The sequence below is a fragment of the Myotis brandtii genome, unplaced genomic scaffold (genome assembly GCF_000412655.1).
Source record: "Myotis brandtii unplaced genomic scaffold, ASM41265v1 scaffold835, whole genome shotgun sequence".
Classification (NCBI taxonomy): Eukaryota; Metazoa; Chordata; class Mammalia; order Chiroptera; family Vespertilionidae; genus Myotis; species Myotis brandtii.
The window spans coordinates 143,524-166,020 of record NW_005371389.1 but is presented as its reverse complement, the minus strand read 5'-3'; the positions used below and the strand labels follow the sequence as shown (position 1 = coordinate 166,020).

At 36.9% G+C, this 22,497-nt stretch overlaps 1 protein-coding gene across 1 annotated transcript in view; it reads left to right on the top strand.

The window, feature by feature from the left end:
* Nucleotides 1–22,497, top strand: part of LOC102262253 (dystrophin) — a gene marked incomplete at its 3' end in the record, with an annotated part of 203,403 nt that overhangs the window by 44,542 nt on the left and 136,364 nt on the right. Inside the window, exon 6 of the mRNA XM_005884513.1 lies at nt 3,133–3,251. Coding sequence (XP_005884575.1) covers nt 3,133–3,251 — 119 coding nt within the window. The remainder of the gene's footprint in view (nt 1–3,132; nt 3,252–22,497) is intronic.

The window sequence follows — 22,497 nt, the reverse complement described above, 5'->3', positions numbered from 1 at the left end:
CTCTAGTGTGTGTGTGTGTGTGTGTGTGTGTGTGTGTATATTCTTGCATCAGCAATGTTTCTAACATTTATATCTGTTCTGTAAGTATAGGTATTATTGGCTTGAGTTTATAAGTTGAAAATTTGTTGTTTTATAAATATAACTAACCATAGAACGAAGTAATGGAATTTAATGTTTTTAAGGAATTATTATTTTGTGGGCAGTCTTCTAAGTAAAATATCCCATATATTTCTCATTACATAGATACAGTGATTAGCCCCATTTTACAAATTGGAAAACTAAGGCATATAGAAGTTATGTGATTTCCCTAAGACCATTTGGCTAATATGTGGTGGAATTAGGATTTGATTTATAGAAGACATTGCTTATCTACTAGTCTATGTTGTATAATTCAATATGTTTCCTCAAAATACTGGTAATCCTTAGTTACATTTCCCTTACTTATGAATTATGGTCTAGGTTAGCATGAGCAGGTATGTGGCTTTCCTCTAAAATTGGTTAGTTCTACAATTCTTCATATATTTGAAAATCATAGTTATGTAAAGTGTTAATTACTGATGAGTTTTAATGGTTTAAAACAATTAATTGGAGTAATTTTAATTCTAGAAGAGACCTCAAAGGCCATTTCATATAATTCCTTCTTTTTCAAATGAAAATACTGAAGTTCAAATAGATTACATGACTTAGATATGTTCTTGCTTAGATGTTTAGTTAGTGGCCAAGGAGAAGGGGGAGGGGATGAAAAGAAGAGAGTTAGAATACAGAAACAATTTTATTCTTCCCCATCATACTCATTTAATCTTGGTTACTCAACTGTAGGAGAGAAAACTAGTTTCCCACACTCCCCCACCTATATTCCTTTTCACTCCCATTACTGAGAAATGAAAAACCGAAGATGGGCAGAGGTTGCATAGTGAAGTTCAAGTTTCCCCAAATAGTCTAGAATTTAAATTTTATTTTTTATAGTCTTCCCACTACTGGAGGCAGCTCCGAATTTATACATATTTTAGGTTCTAAAAAATTGTTAGCTGTTTTGCGTAACTTGGAATAATTAGGGTATTTAGGGGAGAGTAGATTTCCTAAGAAGTACACAAAATTCTGGTGAGTTAATCAGGCTAGGAGCAATTAAAAAAAGGAAATGATTGTTAAATGAGAAATAAAATTGGATCTTTCTTTTGAATTATGGTTTTAGAAAATAAGAGGGAAGCCCATCCTTGTATCTTCTTCCCTTGCAGAGCATGAGTTCTTAATCAGTAGTCTACGGACAGACCCATATATCTTAAAATTCTATGCAAATTCTGTTTAAAGATATGGACAGGTATTTGTCTGAGTAGACATGTCATAGCACTAAACACATTCTCAAATGTAACTATGATTCAAAAAAGTGAAGGACCACTTACCTTATGGTTTCCAATGTTGTTGGAGTAAATTGTAATTTCTTAATAGGCAAGGCCTTTGCGTACTCATCCCAGTCCCTCCTCCTAACCATATCTCCCACCACTTGATACTAGAAATCTCCCAGTGAAGCCAAGCCTATGAGTTTTTGAATGACTGAGCACGTTGTGCATTTTTCTTCCCTAAGAATTTTGTTTCTTTAATATCCACACAACCTAGAATTCATTTTCAAATGCTATTCTTAACTATAAACACAATTTGCCATTTGAGACTCCCTTAAGCTTAAAAAAAGTTCTTGACCTTGTCAGATGTTAAAAAGCCTTATATCTTATCTGTAGTTTTCAAATTTAGAATTTATTTAACTTACTGTGATGTATGCATTTTTCCTCATTATATGTAAAAATTTTATAGGATAAGAACTGCTTCTTACGCTAGGTGTTTTCTCTATTATCAAGTAAAATGATACTGATATAGTATGTTCTCTTCCATTTTCTGGTGTAGTCAATAAATGTTTATCGAACCCTTACTATGTGTCAGACTGGGTTTCTAGAAGTGAACAAAACTGACAAAAAATAATATTATGTATTCTACATTCCCCTGGTGGAGATAGATAAAGGAGATTAATTAAAAATACATAAAATGTTAAATAGTAGTAAGTGCTAATGAGAAAAATGCAGAACAGTTAATAGGAAAAGGAAATGAGTGTATGTAAGTTTGTTTTGGGAGCGAGCAATTTTAGATGTGGGAGGGCAAGGAAGGAGTCACCAATAATGTGATTTTGGAGCAAAGACTCAAAATATGTGGAGTGAACCATGTTGATGTATGGGGAAAGAGAACTCCAGGTGGAGGTAACAGAAAATGCAGGAAACTAGCCTGTTTGAGGAATATGAGGAGAGAGGCAAGAAATAAAATCAAGGGTTTATTGGTGAGCCAGACCATGTAGGGCCTTGCTGAATCCGTAAATTTTACTCCCCAATAGCAGGTATTTGAGAATAGTATTATGATGAACCATTTTAACAGATCACTCTGGCAGCTCTGCTAAGAATATATTAAGAAGCACAAGGGTGGGAGTTGGGTAGCCAAGGCTATTGCAATAATCCATGCAAAATCAAATGGTGGTTTTGGATTAAGGTGATGGCAGCAAGATAATGAGGAGTGATCAAATTCTGGAGATATTTCCAGCTAAGTGTTGCATGAGAGTGAAAGAGTCCTCAATATTCACTCCAAGGTTTCTTGTCTGAGCATACTGAAAGTTTGAACTTGTCATTGGTTGTTGAGGAAGGGAGGACTTCAAGAGAAGTAGGTGGGTTTGTGGGGGAGTGTGATGGGGATGGATATCAGAAGCTCAATTTTGGATGTTTGAGTCTTATGATAACTCTAAGTGGAGATAATGAATAAGCAGATGACCTGAGAGTCTGGAATTCAGGAAAGAGAGCTGGACTAGGTTTATATAATTAGAAGTTACCAACAAATGACTGGTATTCAAATCCATGAGATTGGATTTGATTAACACATTATTGTTTTCTGGAAAAGGTAGAATAAATTCTGCTTAATTTCTCTCAGGATTTTTAATTAAAATTGTGCCTTGTTTAAGTGGAAAAGCTTATTGAGGGATATCGAAGAATAACAATTTTAAGGACGATGGGCATGGGTTGTCAATTAAAAACCAGAATTGAAGTGAATTTTATGAAACATTCTAAATTGATTTCTATTTGTCTTTGTGTGTGTGTGTTTTAGGCCAGACCTGTTTGATTGGAATAGTGTGGTTTGCCAGCAGTCAGCCGCACAAAGACTGGAACATGCATTCAACATCGCAAAACATCAATTAGGCATAGAGAAACTACTGGATCCTGAAGGTTGGTATATTTCTGGACTACTGCCGTTTTCAATATCATTTAATGTTTATTGCCATAGACTTAACATTTCCACAAACTAGGCCCAAAGTAGAAACTATGCATCATATGTTTTTCTATAGTCCAGATGTATTTAAAAAGTTCTGTATTCTTGCAATATATCATGAATTGTTCTCTGTGATTTTAGTTCTCAAAATGCCAATATCTAAAACTGAAGTGTAAAATTTTGGGGAAAAATAAATGCCTTTGAAATGTATATGCCTCATGGATGAGGCATACTACATTCAGAGTACATTGACTCCAAATAATTATAAAAAGTTCATGTTTTGCTTATTCTACCAAGAGATTTGATACATTAATCAGCTATAATTAATTAGCCACTCTTGCCAATTTCATTCATATACTCCATAAAAGGCAACATAGTTTACTGTTTAAATCAGGAAATCTGTTCCTGGCACTGCTTCTGTTATAATTTGTCACTCTGGGGGAAACCCTCCATTGGATGGTTATTATTTTCTGCTTCTTTAGTTGACAGGCAACACTGTATTTATATTTTTACTAGGGGCCCAGTGCACGGACTCGTGCACATTGAAAGGAAATCGGGAGCCTGCACCCATGTGCCTGGGGAGTTTCCACATCCCCATGAGCTGCCGGGAAGTTGCATGGGGAGTCTGTCCTCCTCCCCACAGTTTCCTGAAAATATATTTCCAAATGTCCCTTCTGTGGCCAGGGTTGTGCCTTGCCAGCTGGGAGGTACCCAATGGACACCTTGGGCCGTGCTGGATGCTTTCCACTGCTCAGAGTTGGATAAGAGATGCTCTGAGGTGAACAATACAAAGTTGGGGATCTTGGGGGGAAGGGGTGCTCTGTTGCCCACGCCCCCCACCCTTCAGATCCATCTCTCTTTGACTTTTACCCCTATTGTCAGTTGCCACATTGTGGCCACTGTTATATTGCGGCCTTCCTCTGTAGCTCCGAGGCAATTGGTAAGGGATGAGATTTTATCTTGATGCCCGAGGCAGAGTTCCAGGAGCCCAGCAGTGATATCAGGCTCATCTGGTTACTCCGAGTGTCTGTGCTTCAACCTTTCTTCAGAGATTGTAACTGCAGGCTTATAGGGTACGAGAGATGTAGCAGTGCACTAAGTGGCAGGCAGCTGGGGAGGAGCCTGAGCCGGGCTGGGTGCTGCACTTCTCCTGTTCACCCCGGCCCTGCTGTGCCTACTGCTTCTGCTCAGTAGTGCTGCTGCAAGAGGCTGTGAGCCCAGCTTCTGGCTGAGCAGCACTCCAGCTGTGGGAGCGCACTGACCATCAGGGGGCAGCTCCTGCATTGAGTGTCTGCCCCCTGTTGGTCAGTGCACATCATAGCAAGGACCCGCACCTGACCCATGTAGCACTGGCCGGCCACAGCATTGTGTCCGCTGGGGTGGGGGCAGGCGCTCCTGTGTGTTATGTCTCCGCTCTGGCCCACCCCCAGCCCCAGCCTCCCCGCGGTTGCTGGGGTGGGGCAGCATGCAGTCCCCACCCATCTGCGTGCGCTGCTCCTCCTGAGCAGTCCTGACACTTGGCTAATTAGCATATTCCCTGTTTATATATATATAGATAGATTATATTCCACTTAAGTAAATTTCATCCTTATCTCAGATGCTACATGATCATACCCTCCAGATACAGGATTAGAGGGATAATGATTTCTGACCTCTGTTTTTCTTCTGGCCTCTGAGGCACTTTTTGTTTGTTTGCTGAACTCTTTGAAATTGCAGACTCTGTTCTCACTTTCTTGAGGCTTTGCCACACTCTAAAACCAGAAGTTGAAGAAACAGTGTAAGTGGGATTGATATCTGTGATATGATCCAAGCTGATATCTGGTTAGGGTTACGTAATTCACTGGTCTTTGGAATATTGAGTCAGTTCCAAATAAGGAGATCCTTGTGTGGTGGTGAAAAGCTCAGAAATAACTCAGAGGATAGCCTTTGACTAGTGAATTTATCACCCACCAGAATCAAATCCTCAATCCTGCAGACCCAGAAACCTGATTGCCTCATCTTATTCCAAGCAGATCCATATGGTGGTGGTGTTGGGGGGTGGGGAGTTTACTTTAAAAGAGCTTGAAAAATGATATATCAATCAAAATGGAAAATTAGATATTTAACTATCTCAAGGACTAGAATATTCATATCTAACTGATCAACATATTGCTCTTGGTAAGCACCTGTACCTGAGAAGGAAAAGTATAACAATGCAAATGTGTTTCTGAAGTTGGAATCAGATTAAATTCATAAGAAATGTTTCTTCTCCTTTAGATAGTGCATAGCTGAGCAATGACTCCTGTAACCTCTTTTGTTGCTTCAGTAGATGAAGCCCCAAGTTTAGCTCTGATGGAGAAATTGTATCAGTCATATTTCCTTGTTTTGCAGGATGGGAGAGGGTTATCTTATTGTTTACTTCTAATATTGATTTACAAGTTTTTTTATACTCCATTGAGGTAGAGAGAGCAAATGTAATAAGAATATGTACTCCAAACTCTGAGGATAAGAGCTACAGTATATGAATTTGAAGAATAAGCCTATTAACAGTTTTTTTTTTTGGTTTTTAATTAAATCTACATGTGGTAGTCAGTTCCCCTTATCTGGAATATATGCTATAGTTATTCTTGTGTGTGTCCTATCTTTCATAAAATAGTAAGGGTAGCTTTAAAATAGATATTTTTCTCATTAAGTAATAAAATGGCTATTGACCTCTAAGTCCTCCTTTGATTCAATGAAGTAGGGGTAACTAGATAGGTGTCCACATCAAAATCAGAAGGTATAGATTGATGAGCCTGTAATCAGAAAAGGGCAGTTGCATAAACAATGTATTTTATAGCATAAAATAGCCTGACATACCCAATTCCATGTTTTCCTAAATGGAAGTATATGTTGAAATGCACATCATATAGACCTATAGCAGTGGTCACCAAACCGTGGCTCGCGAGCCACATGCGGCTCTTTGGCCCCTTGAGTGTGGCTCTTCCACAAAATACCACATTTTTAACAAAGGCCAGCTTAGGAGTACCCTAATTAAGTTAATAACAATGTAACTACCTATATAGTTTAAGTTTAAAAAATTTGGCTCTCAAAAGAAATTTCAATCATTGTACTGTTGATATTTGGCTCTGTTGACTAATGAGTTTGCTGACCACTGACCTATAGGAATGCTATTATGATAGCTCCAACTTGACAATTAAAAGTCAACCAAATATAATATGAAATGCAAGCTGGTTCATAGAGATGAAACCACTAGTTATAGTTCCATTTTGCTAATAAACACTTGACACGCCGAGCTCAAAAGGTTTGCCATCACTGTCCTAGGACAAAGAAAACTAATGAGAAAATAAACAAATAAAACCACATCAAAATAAAAAGCTGCACAGCAAAAAAAGCCATCAACACACTAAAAGGATGGCCCCTGTATGGGAGACCACATTTGCCATTGATCCATCTGATAAAGGGTTAATATCCAAAATATAGAAGGAACTCATACAACTTAACAAAAGGAAGACAAACAGTCTAATTAAAAAAATGGTCAAAGGACCTAAAATAGACACTCTCCAAAGTAGACAAACAGATGGCCAAGAGACATATGAAAAAATGCTCAAAGTCACTGATCACCAGAGAGATGCAAATCAAAACGACAATGAGGTATCATCTCACACCTGTCAGAATGACTACCATTAATAAATTAAATATTGATAAGTGCCAGCTAGGATGTGGAGGGAAGGGAGCCCTAGTACACTGCTGGTGGGAATGCAGCCTGGTGCAGCCATTATGGAAAACAGTATGGAGTTTCCTCAAAAAAATGAAATATGGAACTGCCATTTGACCCAATGATCCCACTTATTGGAATGTATCTTATGAAAACCGAAACACCAATCAGAAAGAATGTAGGCACCCCGATGTTCATAGCAGCACAATTTATAATAGCTAAGCTCTGGAAAAAGCCCAAGTGCCCATCAGTAGATGAGTGGATTAAAAACTGTGGTACATTTATACCATGGAATACTGTGCAGTAGTATAAAAATAGACTTTCCTACCCTTTGAGACAGCATGGAGGGACCTAGAGAGTTTCATGCTAAGTGAAGTAAGTCAGTCAGAAAAAGATAAATATCATATGATCTCACTCATATGTGGAATGTAAGTAACAAAATAAACTGATGAACGGAGTGGATCCCAGAGACATGGAAGCATGGAACAGAGTATGCAATCTCAGAGGGAAGGGGGTGAAGGGTGGGTGGGTGGAAGTAATCAACCAAGAACCTTATATGCATATATGCATGGCCCATGGCCGCAGACAATGCAGTGGTGAGGGCCTGTGGCAGGGTGGGGGTGATGGCTGGAGGAGGTTAGTGGAGGGAAAAAAGGGAACACATGTAATACTTTCAACAATAATGAAATATTAAAAAAATAAGTAGTTACACTAAGTGGAACCAAAAGAGTAAAATCATACAAACTTAAAAGGATGTTGTTAACTTAAATAACTAGAACTTTTTATGGACATGCACACTCATTTCATATCATTTAGATTGATTTCTTTTCAAGAATCCACTGTGGATTACCTTTGTTTTCACAAAATGTAATAAAGTTGGAATATATCGGTGTTCCTTATGTGTACACATTTCAGTTACAAATTTGATTTCAGAGAAGAAGGGAGAGGGAGAGAGAGAAACATGAATGATGACAGAAAATCATTGACTCGCTGCCTCCTGCACGTCCCCTACTGGGAATCAAGCCCGCAACTTGGGCTTGTACCCTTGACCAGAATCAAACCCCAGACATTTCAGTCTGGAGGCCAAGGCTCTATCCACTGAGCCAAACCATCTAGGGCAAAATGTTCTTTTTTTATATATTAAAAAATAGTATCTTGCCATTGGCCCTTGGACTGATGGGTCTTAGGTTTCATTCTGGTCAATGGCATGTACCTCTCTGAAAATCAATGGAAAACATATATTTGGGTGAAGATTAACACAACAAAAAAAGTATAATAGTCTCTAGGTTTATACATGCTGTTGCAAAAGGTAAAATGTCCTTCTTTTTCACAACTGAGTATTATTCCACTGTGTAAATGCACCACAGCTTTTTTATCCACTCATCTACTGATGGGCACATGGTCTGTTTCTAGATTTTGGCTATCTATAATAATAAAAGTGTAATATGCTAATTAGACTAGACATTCTTCTGGACGACCTTCTGGATAAAGCCGGGGCTACGAGGGAAGCCCGGGTCCTGGGTGCCTACAGATGGCTCAGGGAAGCCTGGGTCCCAGGTGCCAGAAGGAAACTAGTGACCGCAGCCAGGGGAAGGAAGGCTTACTCTTTCACAGATTTCATGCATTGGGCCTCTAGTTGTAAATAATGCTGCAGTGAACATAGAGGTGCATTAGTGTTTTGGGTTTCTTCAGATATATTCCCAGAAGTGGAATTTCTGGGTCATAAGGCAGTTCTATTTTTAACTTTTTGAGGAACCTCCATACTATTTTCCACAGTGGTGTACCAGTCTGCTTTCCCACCAGCAGTATGCTAGGGTTCCCTTTACTCCACATCCTCGCCAACACTTGTTGTTTGTTGATTTACTGATATTGGGCTGGGTGAAAGAGGTGAAGGGATTAAGAACAAAACAAAACTCATAAACACACAATAGTATGGTGATTACCAGAGGGGAAGTGGAGTGGGGGGGAAGTAGGAGAGGGTAAAGGGGGGACAAATTATGCTGGAAGGAGATTTGACTTGGGGTGATGAACACACAATACAATATACAGATGATGTGTTATAGACTTGTACACCTGAAACATAATTTTATTAACCAATGTCATCCCAGTAAATTTAAAGAAGTATTTTAATAGCGCATACGTGAATAAAAATGGCCACTGCCTTTTTGATAACAAAGTAACCTTTAGAAAATATATATACCTTTTTACTGTTTTGATTATTGATTTATATTATTATCTTTGCCAGAGAGTCTTTAGAGATATTACAAGGTGTTCTCTAAAGCTAAATCCTCAGTTTCTTGGAAGAAGAGTTTTTAGTCTAGTTCAGTGATGGCGAACCTTTTGAGCTCAGCTTGTCAGCATTTTGAAAAACCCTAACTTAACTCTGGTGCCGTGTCACATATAGAAATTTTTTGATATTTGCAACCATAGTAAAACAAAGACTTATATTTTTGATATTTATTTTATATGTTTAAATGCCATTTAACAAAGAAAAATCAACCAAAAAATGAGTTCGCGTGTGTCATAGGTTCGCCATCACTGGTCTAGTTATTCTGCTATGGAAAATAGAAAGTATCACCATCGCACGGCTGACGTGGCTTAGTGGTTGAGCATTGATCTATGAACCAGGAGGTCACAGTTCGATTACCGGTCAAGGCACATGCCTGGGTTGTGGGCTCAGTCCCCAGTGTGGGGCGTACAGGAGGCAGCCATTCAATGATTTTCTCTCATCATTGATGTTTCTGTCTCTCTCCCTTCCTCTCTGGAATCAATAAAATATATTTTTAAAAAGTATCACCATCTGCTTATGCAACTATGATAATAGCAAAATAATGTTCCTGTTATATCAGCAGGAGACCGCTTTTCCAGAGTGTTTTTTTTTAAGAAACAATAAAATTTGATCATTAAAACCAAATTAAACCATTTAATAGTGTTAAATATTATAATAATGAAAGCATTTCTTTAATTTTGAACTTCAGTATATTACAGTTGCAATGAATAAATTGGAGATGGTGTTATTGTATTAGCAAAGGAATGGGGTACATTAATAGATTTAGTGCTGCCATCTCATTTGCTTAATGTATATTCAGCACAACCTTTCAGCAAAGAAATTTTGGAAACACTGTGTTAAATAATTTAAATATATACTTTTATTAGCTTTGTTTAGAATAAAGACTAGTATTGATACATAATGAGCCTTTAGCAAAACTGATGGCCAACATAGAAGTCCAGAGAAATGTGATTAACATATTCCTAGCTTGCATATCATTTTAGTAATAGCCTTTGGCCTAATATATTAGAACTACAGGCCTGGTGCATGAAATTCGTGCACTTGGGGGGGGCCCTGAGCCCAGCCTGCACCCTCTCTCAGTCTGGGAGCCCTCAGGGGAGCAGGCCTAAGCCAGCAGTTGGACATCCTTAGCGCTGCTGGGGAAGCGGGAGAGGTTCCTGCCACCGCCTCTGCGCTTACCAGCAGTGAGCCTGGCTTCTGGCTGAGTGGTGCTCCCCCTGTGGCAGCGCACTGTCCACCAGGGGGCAGCTCCTGCATTGAGTGTCTGTCCCCTGTTGGTCAGTGAATGTCATAGTGACTAGTCAACTGGTCAACTGACTCCCTCCTGGTGGTCAGTGCATGTCATAGCGATCAGTTAAGCGGCCTTAGCATATCATTAGCATATTATGCTTTGATTGTTTGAATGAATGACTGGATGACTGGACAATTAACATATTAGGCTTTTATTATAAAGGATATCTTTAGCTATTCTGGGTTTAATCCTGAACCTTACTTTTTTTATACCTTTCTTTTCCATGTGCAGACATGTTGCATAACTAGTCTTTACCCACTGCCACTTTAATATCCTTTAATGCATTTGAGTTAAAGATGACTAACAAATCCTCAGACTTATCATTGCTACTATAGAAAAAAATCTTTAAGGGATAATGGGGCAGTACTTTGTAACCTGAAAGTAATACATAGCAAAGTAAAAAAAAATGAAAATTTCTACATGGGGTTAGCTATAATAGTATATCAATATTATAGTAACCTAAAAGTGAGGACATATTTTAACATTGTGATGCAGATATTTTAACATTAATATATTACCTTGCAGTCTCCTGTTTTCTGATGCAAAGCTTTTAAATTTCTTGTCACAATAGAAAAATTTTAAGTGTGTTAATGCACACTTCCTAGTAGCCTGGAAATCTAACAAAGAGAGAGAGGTGGGGGGAGGGGATGAGAATGAATGTGTATGAATTTGGTGTCTCTTTTTGATATCCTATGTTTGATATCAGTACAGATAACATAGAAAACTAAACATTTTCAGGATGATTTGAACCAATCACTAATAAATTAAAGCAATTTTTGTTCTGCTTATCCATTTCAATTGTTTGGATGACTGAAATAATTGCATGTAAGTGTCCCAAATTTATTCACTTAGACAACAGGGAAACCTGCAAAATATTAAAAATGACATTTGTGTGTATATGACCTTGATTTATCCTTTATACCATATTTTGGCATTTTCTACTAATCTTTCACCTTCTTTTATAATTTATCACAATTTTGACTTCATGGAAAATAGCATGTTGATTTGTTAAAATAAAATGTATATCATTTGCCCTAACTGGTTTGGCTCAGTGGATAGAGCGTCGGCCTGTGGCCTGAAGGGTCCCAGGTTCAATTCCGGTCAAGGGCATATACCTTGGTTGCGGGCACATCCTCAGTAGGGAGTGTGCAGGAGGCAGCTGAATTGATGTTTCTCTCTCATCAATGTTTCTAACTCTCTTTCCCTCTCCCTTTCTCTCTGTAAAAAACCAATAAAATATATTTAAAAAATATATATCATTCATTGCTATAGTTAAATAATGTTTCTCATTTGATTGTAGAATTTAAATAATGAAATATAATTTAACCATGTAATTTAAGATTTTCATTGTGGGTGACATTCTATACCAAATTTTTTCAGAAGCATTTGAGTATAATCCTTGCTTAGATAACTGGAAATCTCTTTTCAATTACTTTACCAGGATGCTTTTTACAACTATGTTTAAATAAGTGGGGAAAACATAACATCTTAGGCCTATACTGCCACAATAAATGATACTGAATGACTGATAGGACATCTATAAATTGTTTAAACAGTTGGGAAAAACATCAACTATGTCCTAGTGCTGAATGATATATAATAGATATTTTGTGGATGGTGTCTGCAGGTATATCATCACTAGGAGTCCATTAGACTGTTAAGGAAAATATATTTCTCTAGTGGCTCAGTGCACAAATCCATGCACATTGAAAGAAAATTAATTAGAAGAAATATTTTAATATTGATATTCACCCTTTCTCTATTATATAAGTATCAACCAAGTTCATGATTGACAATGACAGATCGAAACACACTCATGCAATTGGCGCCAGTGAGAGCTTTATATGTATCATGCATGCACAAGTCAACCTAGCCTTTATATATATAGAATCAACTTGCTTAATTAGACCTGCTTTCTGATTTAGCTAAACTGTTTCCAGCCCATTGAAGCACCCCAACTTTTATTTCAGGTAATTGTCAGCAACACAGCAGTAAATATCAACACGAAGCAGATTATTATTGTAGATCACGCAGGGAGAGAACAAAGGGTAAAATATTTAACTGCAGCAATGTTTGACTGTATTCTGCACAGTGAGAAAACATGAAGTCATTTTCAAGGTCCACCATTTCTTCTTTTCAGTCGGGGCAAGTTTCTAAGCTTTCTAAATTTCCGTGTTCCAGCTAATGAAAAGAAAATAGGGTTCCACTGAATCCCCTATTTACCTACTCCAGGACTTCTGTGAGGATCAAATGAGATGAGGCACGGGAAAATGCTCACAGACATTTGGTTACAGTGTAATATGTTTCCACCTGTATTCCTGGGCTGAAGAAACACCAAGGAGGCTAGTAGCTAGGGAGAGGAAGCCAGGTGTTGCTACGTGACGTCATTATCCGGTGCCCACAGCAACCTTTCCCGGGCTGGGCTAGGCACCTCATTTTGCACCATGGGGTCTTGGGAGTGTTGTCTGCGATTTGGTGGGATGTCGCTCCAGGGTGGTGGTGGGGTCTGTGTCCCACTTGGGGGAAGCTGAGTGTTGGTTTGTTGGCGCCAGGTCTGTGGTGCCGGCCAGTGCATGTCATGGCAGCTCCTTGTTGAGCGTCTGCTCCCTGGTGGTCTGTGTTCATCATAGTGACCGGTCGGAATGGTCAGACACTTAGCATGTTAGCCTTTTATATATACAGATATTGGAAAAATAATTTGTTGCTCCTTTGCTATTGATTTTAATAAAACTCAGTTATGAACTAATAAATGAGATATTAGTAAGTTTGACTAAGTAAAGTTACTAATTTAAAATTGGTGATGTAAGGAAAATTGCTGATATCATCTATGGAATAGATGGTAGCTGTATTTCTTATTTATTACAGAGGACTGTAGCCTTAATCCAAGTCATTTTGAATATTTACTAATGATTGCAAATAATAAAATGACATAGTTCTGAAATTTCTCTGAGGTTTTAATTACATCAATGATAATGGTTGAAAGTAAGGCATATGTTACCTATAGTTTGGACATTTTTATTCATTTCACTGTCTTCATAATGGAATTAATTGTGCTTGATAAAAAAATTATAGGAGATGTCATAGAAATTACAAATGAACATCTGAAAACTTTAAAACGGAGTATTAGCAAAATATATATCAGGTTGAACATATGTTTTCTGACTAAATAATTTCTCTACATAAAAATGCATGGGCCATTTAATAGCTGGAATATGAAATCTATAATAATAAAAGCATAATATGCTAATTAGACTGGACGTCCTTCCAGACAACCTTCCTGACGAAGCTGGGGCTGCGAGGGAGGCCTGAGTCCCGGGTGCCAGAGGGAAGCTGGTGCCGGCAGCCGGGGGAAGGAAGGCCTACTCTTGCACAAATTTCATGCATCGGGCCTCTAGTATAAGATAAAAAGGTATTCATTTACAATAACATTTGGGTAAAATAATAATGAACTGGGGTCTTGATAGATGCCATTTAATTCTTATAGCAGGATCACTTAATTTTCATAAAATGGGATTTAATCCTTGTAAAAGATCCCAGAAGCTTTACAGTAGTCTTGTGGTTATACATAAAAATAATAAACTGTATTCTTAGATTTATTGTTTTATGGCAAACTGGTGGGATTAGTGGGTCATATGTTACCCACTTGAGAGAAGAGAAAACTGTTATAGCTGTTAAGTGCTTGGGGGATGTATGGATTATTAAATGTTAATAATGTGGTTGAAACCCAGTGTTTTTACTTTTTAGAAGTAATCAATGTTCCACAGTATCATTCTTGGGAGATATTTTTTCAGTATTACTGAATAAACTTTTTACCTCAAATCGAAGCACAGTTCTCCCCTAAAAAGTTTTCCAATTTATCACCAGTGATATAAACTCAAATATGCAAAGTTCATTTTGGTAAAGTAGCACTAAATTTTAACTAGGACAATGATGTTCTGGGATCTTCACGTGCTTTATCCTATTTCTTTTACACAATAATTTCAGGGCAATTTATCCTTATTTTATAGATGACAAAACTGAGGTTTAGGGAGCTTTACTAAAACTGGGACTGCACAGCCAATAGATAGATGAGCTGGAATCAAATCAGATCTATCTCTTCTCAGTCCGTTTCATTTCCAATAACATTGCCCAATAAATTCACGTGGGGGAGATTGATGAAAATATTGGGGTTGGAGCCGATATTCTGATTTCATTGGTCTGAGGTGGAGCCCTTACATCAGCAATTTTTTCAATGCTTATTAAGTGAGACTATCATATAGCCAAGGTAAAAATAGCTGCAATAGAACAGTTGATTCCATGAAATAATGCCTTTTTAGAGGATGTAACCCAGAATCTGTTGTCCCAGTGTCTATTCAGATGGCTAGTGTTTTCTTCCTCCTGCTCAGATCTTCAATTACTGGGGCTTTGCTTTATTGCTATCAGTCCTACTGTTAATGATAAATGCGTTGTCTACCAGATAAAATAGAAATAGGCTCTCACGTTAGACTGGCTACCAAAATGTTCTCTTTAGGATTAAGGTACTTATCTCCTGTCCACACAGCTCTTTCTCTCTCTCTCTCTCTCTCTCTCTCTCTCTCTCACTCTCTCTCTCTCTCTCTCTTATCCTTCCTATCTCCCTTCCTCCCTTTCTCCCTCTCTCTCCATTGTTTCTGTTTATTACTTCACACACATGTTAGTGCTCTCATTTACATACTGATTCCAACAAAGGGTTGTCTAGGAGACAACCTGTGTGAGGAGGTGGTCCCTGATTCTTTGTTATTTTATTCTTCCTTTTTTCTTGTCCTCTCTCGCTTAGATCCTAATTAATATCATTCTGCCCTGTCATCAGGAATTTGATGATCTTTTTTTCAGCTAGTAACTATGTCTTTCATTGATCCAGCTGATAAAGCCTCCAGAGGAATTTTTAATAACTAAAGAATAATAAAAGAAGAGAAACAATTTTAAAATGGCAGCAAAATAATCTTTTCAGAGTACAAGTTTGTGACCCTATAAATCCATTTAAAGAAACAAATCACTTTAGTTAACTTCATGATCTCTGACATTAATGGCACAAATAGGTTGGCTTTAATCAAAAGCTATTTATCTAGGATTAGTTTTACTAAACAGTCTGGGTTTCAGCCAGATATATGACTTTTAAAGACAGGATATAACGGTCATTGGAGCCTGCAATATCACTGCAGTTGTGAAGAGATCAAATTGGCACAGTGGTTCTCAACCTTCTGGCCCTTTAAATACAGTTCCTCATGTTGTAACCCAACCATAAAATTATTTTTGTTGCTACTTCATAACTGTAATGTTGCTACTGTTATGAATTGTAATGTAAATATCTGATATGCAGGATGGTCTTAAGCGACCCCTGTGAAAGGGTCGTTCGACCGCCAAAGATGTCGCAACCCACAGGTTGAGAACTGCTGAATTGGCAGTTATACTCCCAGGTGCAATAGACTTTAATCTAACACTGCATTTATTTAGCTATAGAGAAGGATACAAGGCAGGAAATACTCTGGCATGGAATCTTTATGTCATTGGATTGCCCAGATGCAACCAAAACATGTTTGTCCCTCATCCATATGGGACGCATATGGCAAGAGCCAAAGTCAGTGTGGGCCGCTTGACACAAAGAAGCTGTAGCCTTGATTTACCACCAGTATTTTTTAAAAAGACTTTTTATTGATTTTTAGAAAGAGAGGAAGGTAGAGGGAGAGAGAAAGAGAGAAACTTGATGTAAGAGTGGAACATGATCAGCTGTCTCCTACATGCCCCCTACCAGGGATTGAACCCACAACTTTTCAGTGCACAGGACAACACCCAACCACCTGAGCCACACTGGCCAGGGTTCCCACCACTCTAGTCACAGAGGATAAAGGTTCACATGTCATTTCATAGTCCACCTCCTCCACTATTCTAAGAGTAGTTCTTTCTAGCAAATATTTCACAATTAATCTTGTTTCCATAGTTCTCAGAAAACAAGATCCTCTGGTCACTTTCCCAGGCAAGTTAGATTTTAACCTTTTATTCATAGACCCAACTAGCCTTAGATGGAAATCCAATTTCTGCCTTTAATTAGTTATATGGCCCTGGGATGCTTTCTGAGCTTCAGTTTTGGTCATGTACAAAGTAGAATAAACAATATCTACCTGGTACAGTTACCATGAGGGTTAGTAATACCTGTGAATTGTGAATAGTCAAGCACCTAGAATAATGCAGAATTAAATGTTACTTCGCTTTCTATATCCATAAGTTATCTTAATTAGGGAGAGCTGATCTTCCTAATTATTTTTCCTACTTCTGGGATAAATGCCAACTCTCCCCAAATTAAATAATTTGTCATTTTAAATCCCATTGTTCTCTCCATGACATTCCCACTTATTCCAGTTTCCTGATCTGAAGGCTATTGCTGATTGACAACTCAATTTCTAGGTGGTAGTTCTTGGCATCCTTGAGATCCAGAGTGTTATCTAATCTTCACAGTAGACTTGAACTACATCTTAATTCCCCAGTGGTAATCTCTCTCTCTCTCTCTCTCTCTCACTCTCTCTCTCTCTCTCTCATACACATTCTGAAGATTACTAACAAGTCTCCTGAAGGCTGGTTCATAGTTATAATACCTTATTCTTATCATTGTCATAATGCAGTATTTGTAAGATGCTAATTAGCCTACTTGTGAAACATAAGTTTTTCTTCTAGAACCATAATTTTATTTAATAATGTGTGGGTGGTTGAACTTGTTCCCCAAAATAACAGAAAAAAACATGTCTTCTGACACCAGGAGTAACATTTTTACAGTAATGTTGATGTGATCTGGTATAATATTTACTGAACATTTGTAAGTACTGGCACGGTAATTAACATTTTATAAGTATAATTTCACTTTATTCCCACAACAACCCTCGTAGGTAGACACTATTATTATGTCCATTTACAACTGAAGAGTTTAAGTAATTTGGAGACATCAGTCAGCTAGTGAGTTGGAGGTGATATTTCCTGCTTGTAACTGCTACAAAAAATAATTGTAATACAGAACACGTCTGTCCACTTCCCTGATTTTTTTCTTTGCATTGATTACAGAGTTTCTTTATTACAGGGCTAGTTGACTTTTGTTTTAAAATGAAGGGACAATTATTTGGTTCCATGTGTACTAGAAATAAATTCAAAAGTCAAACAAACTGGAGCCAGACTAAGAGAGATGTTGGATTCTGTCTTTTTATAATGATATTGCTCTCAGAGAAGATTTAAACAGTTCATCAAAGTGGTAGGATGTTTACAAGCACTGTATTGAAAGTTTGGGATCCTATCCAGTCCACACTAAAGTTATCAAAGGAAACACTAATCACCTATGAATGCCTTTTCTTCTACTCTCTCTCTTGGTTAACTCTAGAAATAGAAATAGGTAGCAAAAGCATGACTTAAGGTATTCCAAAACATCTCACTACCTCTAATATTTCCTCATCAGCTTGTCATGTGAACATCTCTTATCTAGATTGAAATGTCTAAAATATTGATCAGAAAAAGGGAGAGACATGATTAGTATCTTAAGATAGACTAAGTAAAAATGTACATTTTACCTAGCTTTGAATATCTACGTTTCTTTGTGGCACATTCCTTTACATCGATCTATTTTTTTGGGCAGTTGAGAACTTGGGTCTGTATAGAATCAGTTTATCAAATGAATGCCTTGGAAAAGTGTTTTAATAACTGTTTCATTAACGGTCTATTAAGAAAGCATTTTAAGTGAAATGAATACACACTTGACTCAGGGAAAGGAGTGGATTTTTTGGTAGCTCTTGAGAACTATTTTTTTTTATTGCTTAAAGTATTACAAAGAGTATTACATATGTCTCCTTTTTTTCCCCGCCCTTGACAATTTATTTAAAATTAATACTTATCAATGAGCAAGAGTACATGGTGGAGCCCTTGATAAATGTACCTCACATCTCCTAAAACATAATAGTAGATCATGATATTGTTGTTGTTAATGGAAGGGAGTGGGAACATAGATAGTAAGAAGTGGGGGAAGACTGGTCTAGAACACTAAGAATCATTGAGCACTTGAGTATTTGGAGAACCTTGGTTCAAGATCAGGAACCAGGTTAGAAAACGCTAAAAATAAAGATAAATCCTACCCACTCCAAAATATAACAAACATATAAAGATGAGTAAGATATAAGCTCCTGGATAAAAATTAAATAATTATATGTATTTTTCTCTGTATTATTATGGCTCCAATTTTTCTCTCACTAAGATATATAACAATTGCATGTCAAAAGTGAGACAAAAGCATAAAATACAGAATAGTAAGGAACGAGGAGATAAAAATTTAATCTTTAAATCTTCATAATGCAAATGAATCTGCTGGTTAAAAATATTAGTTGCAGCAAGATTTCAGTAATATGTTATAAATTTTATATTAAATGATAGTATCTGTGTATTCTTAGTAAGTGGAAACAGATATTTTAAGCAAAAAAATATTGCAAAGGAAAAAATAACTCCCCCATTATTTTTTACCTTAATATATACTGGTAAAGAAAATGGCAGTCAAGACTATTCAGTGCTTGAAAAAAATGTTCTCATTTGTGTCAAGTAATCATTCCTCAGGTAGATCAAGAGGCACTGTATAAGCATAATAATTCTTAGAACTTAGTTTTGCAGAAAGAATGGAAACTTTTAAAATTAGAATTTATAGTCACTTATGTAATTTACAGTCACTTATTGATTACTTGTGTAAGCCAATTTCATCATTATAGAACAATATTATTTTAAAATGTCTTTTACTGTGTTGAATGCATATAGATTAGTCTAAAAATAAAAAAGAATGCTTTTGTAGAGCTCAAATATTGGGCAAGTGGATGGATAGACTTGAATTTCCTCCCAATGGATGGATTTAACCACACCACAACAAACTAGAAAATTTGCAGCCCCCTACTTATAATTCTGTCATTGTTTTAGAAACTAAAAAAGCTTTTAAAATTTATTTGCTTTGGGTCATTATTTTATTAAGTAGAATTCATTTTAATTCATGAAACACATTGATTGACAAGTTAGTGTAAGAGTGTTCTTAAACTCCAAATGAATCAATAAGAAAAAGATACAGAATCTTTCAAGGAATTGACAATTCAATATGAGCCAACAAACAAGTACATAGGTTAACTGTTATACATGACAGAATGTGACCTAATCCTCACAAATTATTTAGCATGTGGTAGAATATTTTTAAAAGTATGAAACATATTTGGGAATACAGTCTCCTTCTAATAAATGAGCAATGTTTATTTATGTCAAGTGAAAATGTGTATGTGTCATAATCTTTTAGGTGGTATGTTAAATGAAGCAAAACCCACTGGATTGATAAAGTTGTCCTGCTTGGCTTCCCTAATTTTATTCACTGGACTTAAATGCAATAAATAGTGAAGGCAATTTTGGGGCCAGAACATTACCTGCTATTCCGTTTCCTTATTTCTTTCAAAGTCTATTGATTTCTTAAATAATAAAATCCTTTCCATTTTGAATAAGGTTTATTAGTCTTTGCTTTCTTTCTAATGCATGTGATTTCTAATAATCAGTTCTGGATTTTGTTCTCATGTTTAAAGCTGTTCATTAGGATTGATTCATAAACTAACTTGAGCCAAAGTCATTGTAAATTCACAAATGTGCATGCACGTATGTGCACACACACAGACACATGTAGGTTTGAACAATGCATTTTAAAAAGTTAAACCTGGTGCAATCAATCACCTCTAAGATGAGAAGAAAGCTCTTTAAACTATTTTAAGTCAACATTTATAAGAGAAATTGGCCTATAATACACCTTGGGTTCTTAACCTTTTGGAGAGTTAAAGAAAAGCTACTTCTCCATAAAGGTAATGTGTATTGCTAATAAAATATGTAAGGAAGGACATCTACTTATGAAACTGAGAAAATGATTTAGTAGGAAGAGTTGTTTTATTAGCCTTCTGCTTTTAATGACTGCGACAATCCTGGAACTATTTAAAAGATAATTTAATTTATCCTGTACACACATGGATGAGTTCAGGGTGTTTCTTTCCCCCCATGAATCAACCATGTCTGCTTGGACATTAAAAGAACAGATAAGGAATTTTTGAAGTATTAAATCAAAAATTTAAGTCACTTTAACTTGGTAACTTAAGCAGCTTTAAACATGGATAAAATGAAGTATTAGAACTATTTTCAATAAAATATTTAATCAATTTATTGCCTCAACATTAACTTGTTTCAAGTGTAATTTAATGTAACTGTATCTGAATATAAACTGTTTCTGAAATTCTCCTGCAATATTCTGTATCTTATGTTCCTCAAGAAATTGATCATTTGAACAAATATCTTCATAGAGAGAGCCTCTTCCGGTTTTCCCTAGCACACTAAGTGGTGCTGTCATCTATTCACTCACTCAAAGTGAGACCTGCAAGTCATCCTTGATTCCCCAATCCCTGTCATCCCTACCTTTCAATCCATCATGATGCCTCCCTTGTGGGTTATTCTTTCAGAATTTGTCATTGAGTCACTGATACCTCTCCCCCATTACCACTACTACCCTAGTTTCAGTTCATTCTCATCTCTTTCTTTGACTGCAAGGGTTGCTTACTAACTGCTGGCCCTGGTTCAATTCTGGCTCTATCTCCAATCTCTTTTATATAAGACATTCAGAGTGATATTACACATTTCAGGGCCTTAGCATTTGCTATTCCAACTGTCTGGAATGCCTTTCTTTCACTTTGTATTTCACAGATGAGTAAACTGAACCCCAAAAATATTATGATTTTGATAGTTAAACTAGTGTCAGAATAGCATGTTTCCGAATTCCTAGATACATGTTCAAACCATTCTTTGTCTTGCTTTAAATGTGTCTTATGTTTTTTCACAAATATGCACATTGCATTTGAGGTCAGCTTTTTTTCTTTGATATCTTCATGGTTTCTAATTGTAACATCTAATGCATTCACGAGAAAAATATTTTTCACTAATAACTATTAATGGAGAGCATGGCCTGTGAAATTATCTGTCTTATATGTAATCTACTTTAGAAAATGGTGATTTTCATTAGCATATATTCAAAATTGGTTTTGGTTCGCATGAGTTATTTAATATTTAAATGAAACCAGGATTAGGCAAACAACAATAATAACTTTCTTATCTGGGAGCCCACATGAATACTGATAGTATTGATATATCAATGAAAGTATATTGCTATCCTCTCAGGAGAATACCATATATTTGTGGAATAATGAGGAAGCAGAGCAGACACATGTAATTTTATTTGGTCTAGATTGGTTCAGATATTCTTTACCCATATATTAAAAAATTTTAGTGAGTGTTCCTCAGTATATGTAAACTAGTTTGGAGATGGAGGAAGAGGACGATGAGCCAAGGGCTACAGGAGGCCTCTAAAAGCTGGATAAGGCAAAGAAAAGGATTTTCCCCTGGAGCCTTCAGAGAGGAATACTGCCCCGCTGACAGTGGACTTTAATGAGACCCGTGTCAGACTGACCTACTTAGCTGTAGGATGATGAATTTGTGTTGTTTTAATCCACTGAGTTTTAGGGGATTTTTTACAGCAGAAATTGAAGATTAATACAGCCTCCATAGGATTTTCTGCTGTGGAAATCTTGGTTTAGCTGGTCTGTAGTCATACCTGTGTAGCTTAGGGGCCAGCTGAACTCCCCTCAATGAGAGTAGTCCAGCAGGGCTTATCTCTGCAGGACTTAAATCACAGGAGGGACCAGGAGAGAAAATTGTCCCCTTACCCTAGACCCGAATCCTTATTTCTTTTGCCAGAACCTGCTATTTTGAAGGATGATTGACAATAGGAATTTCTACTTTCTTGAGGAGAAACTATTCTACACCTCTGGGCTGGCAGTGTCTGATGACAATTACATTGACATGCAGTATAGCCAGTATATTACACACACA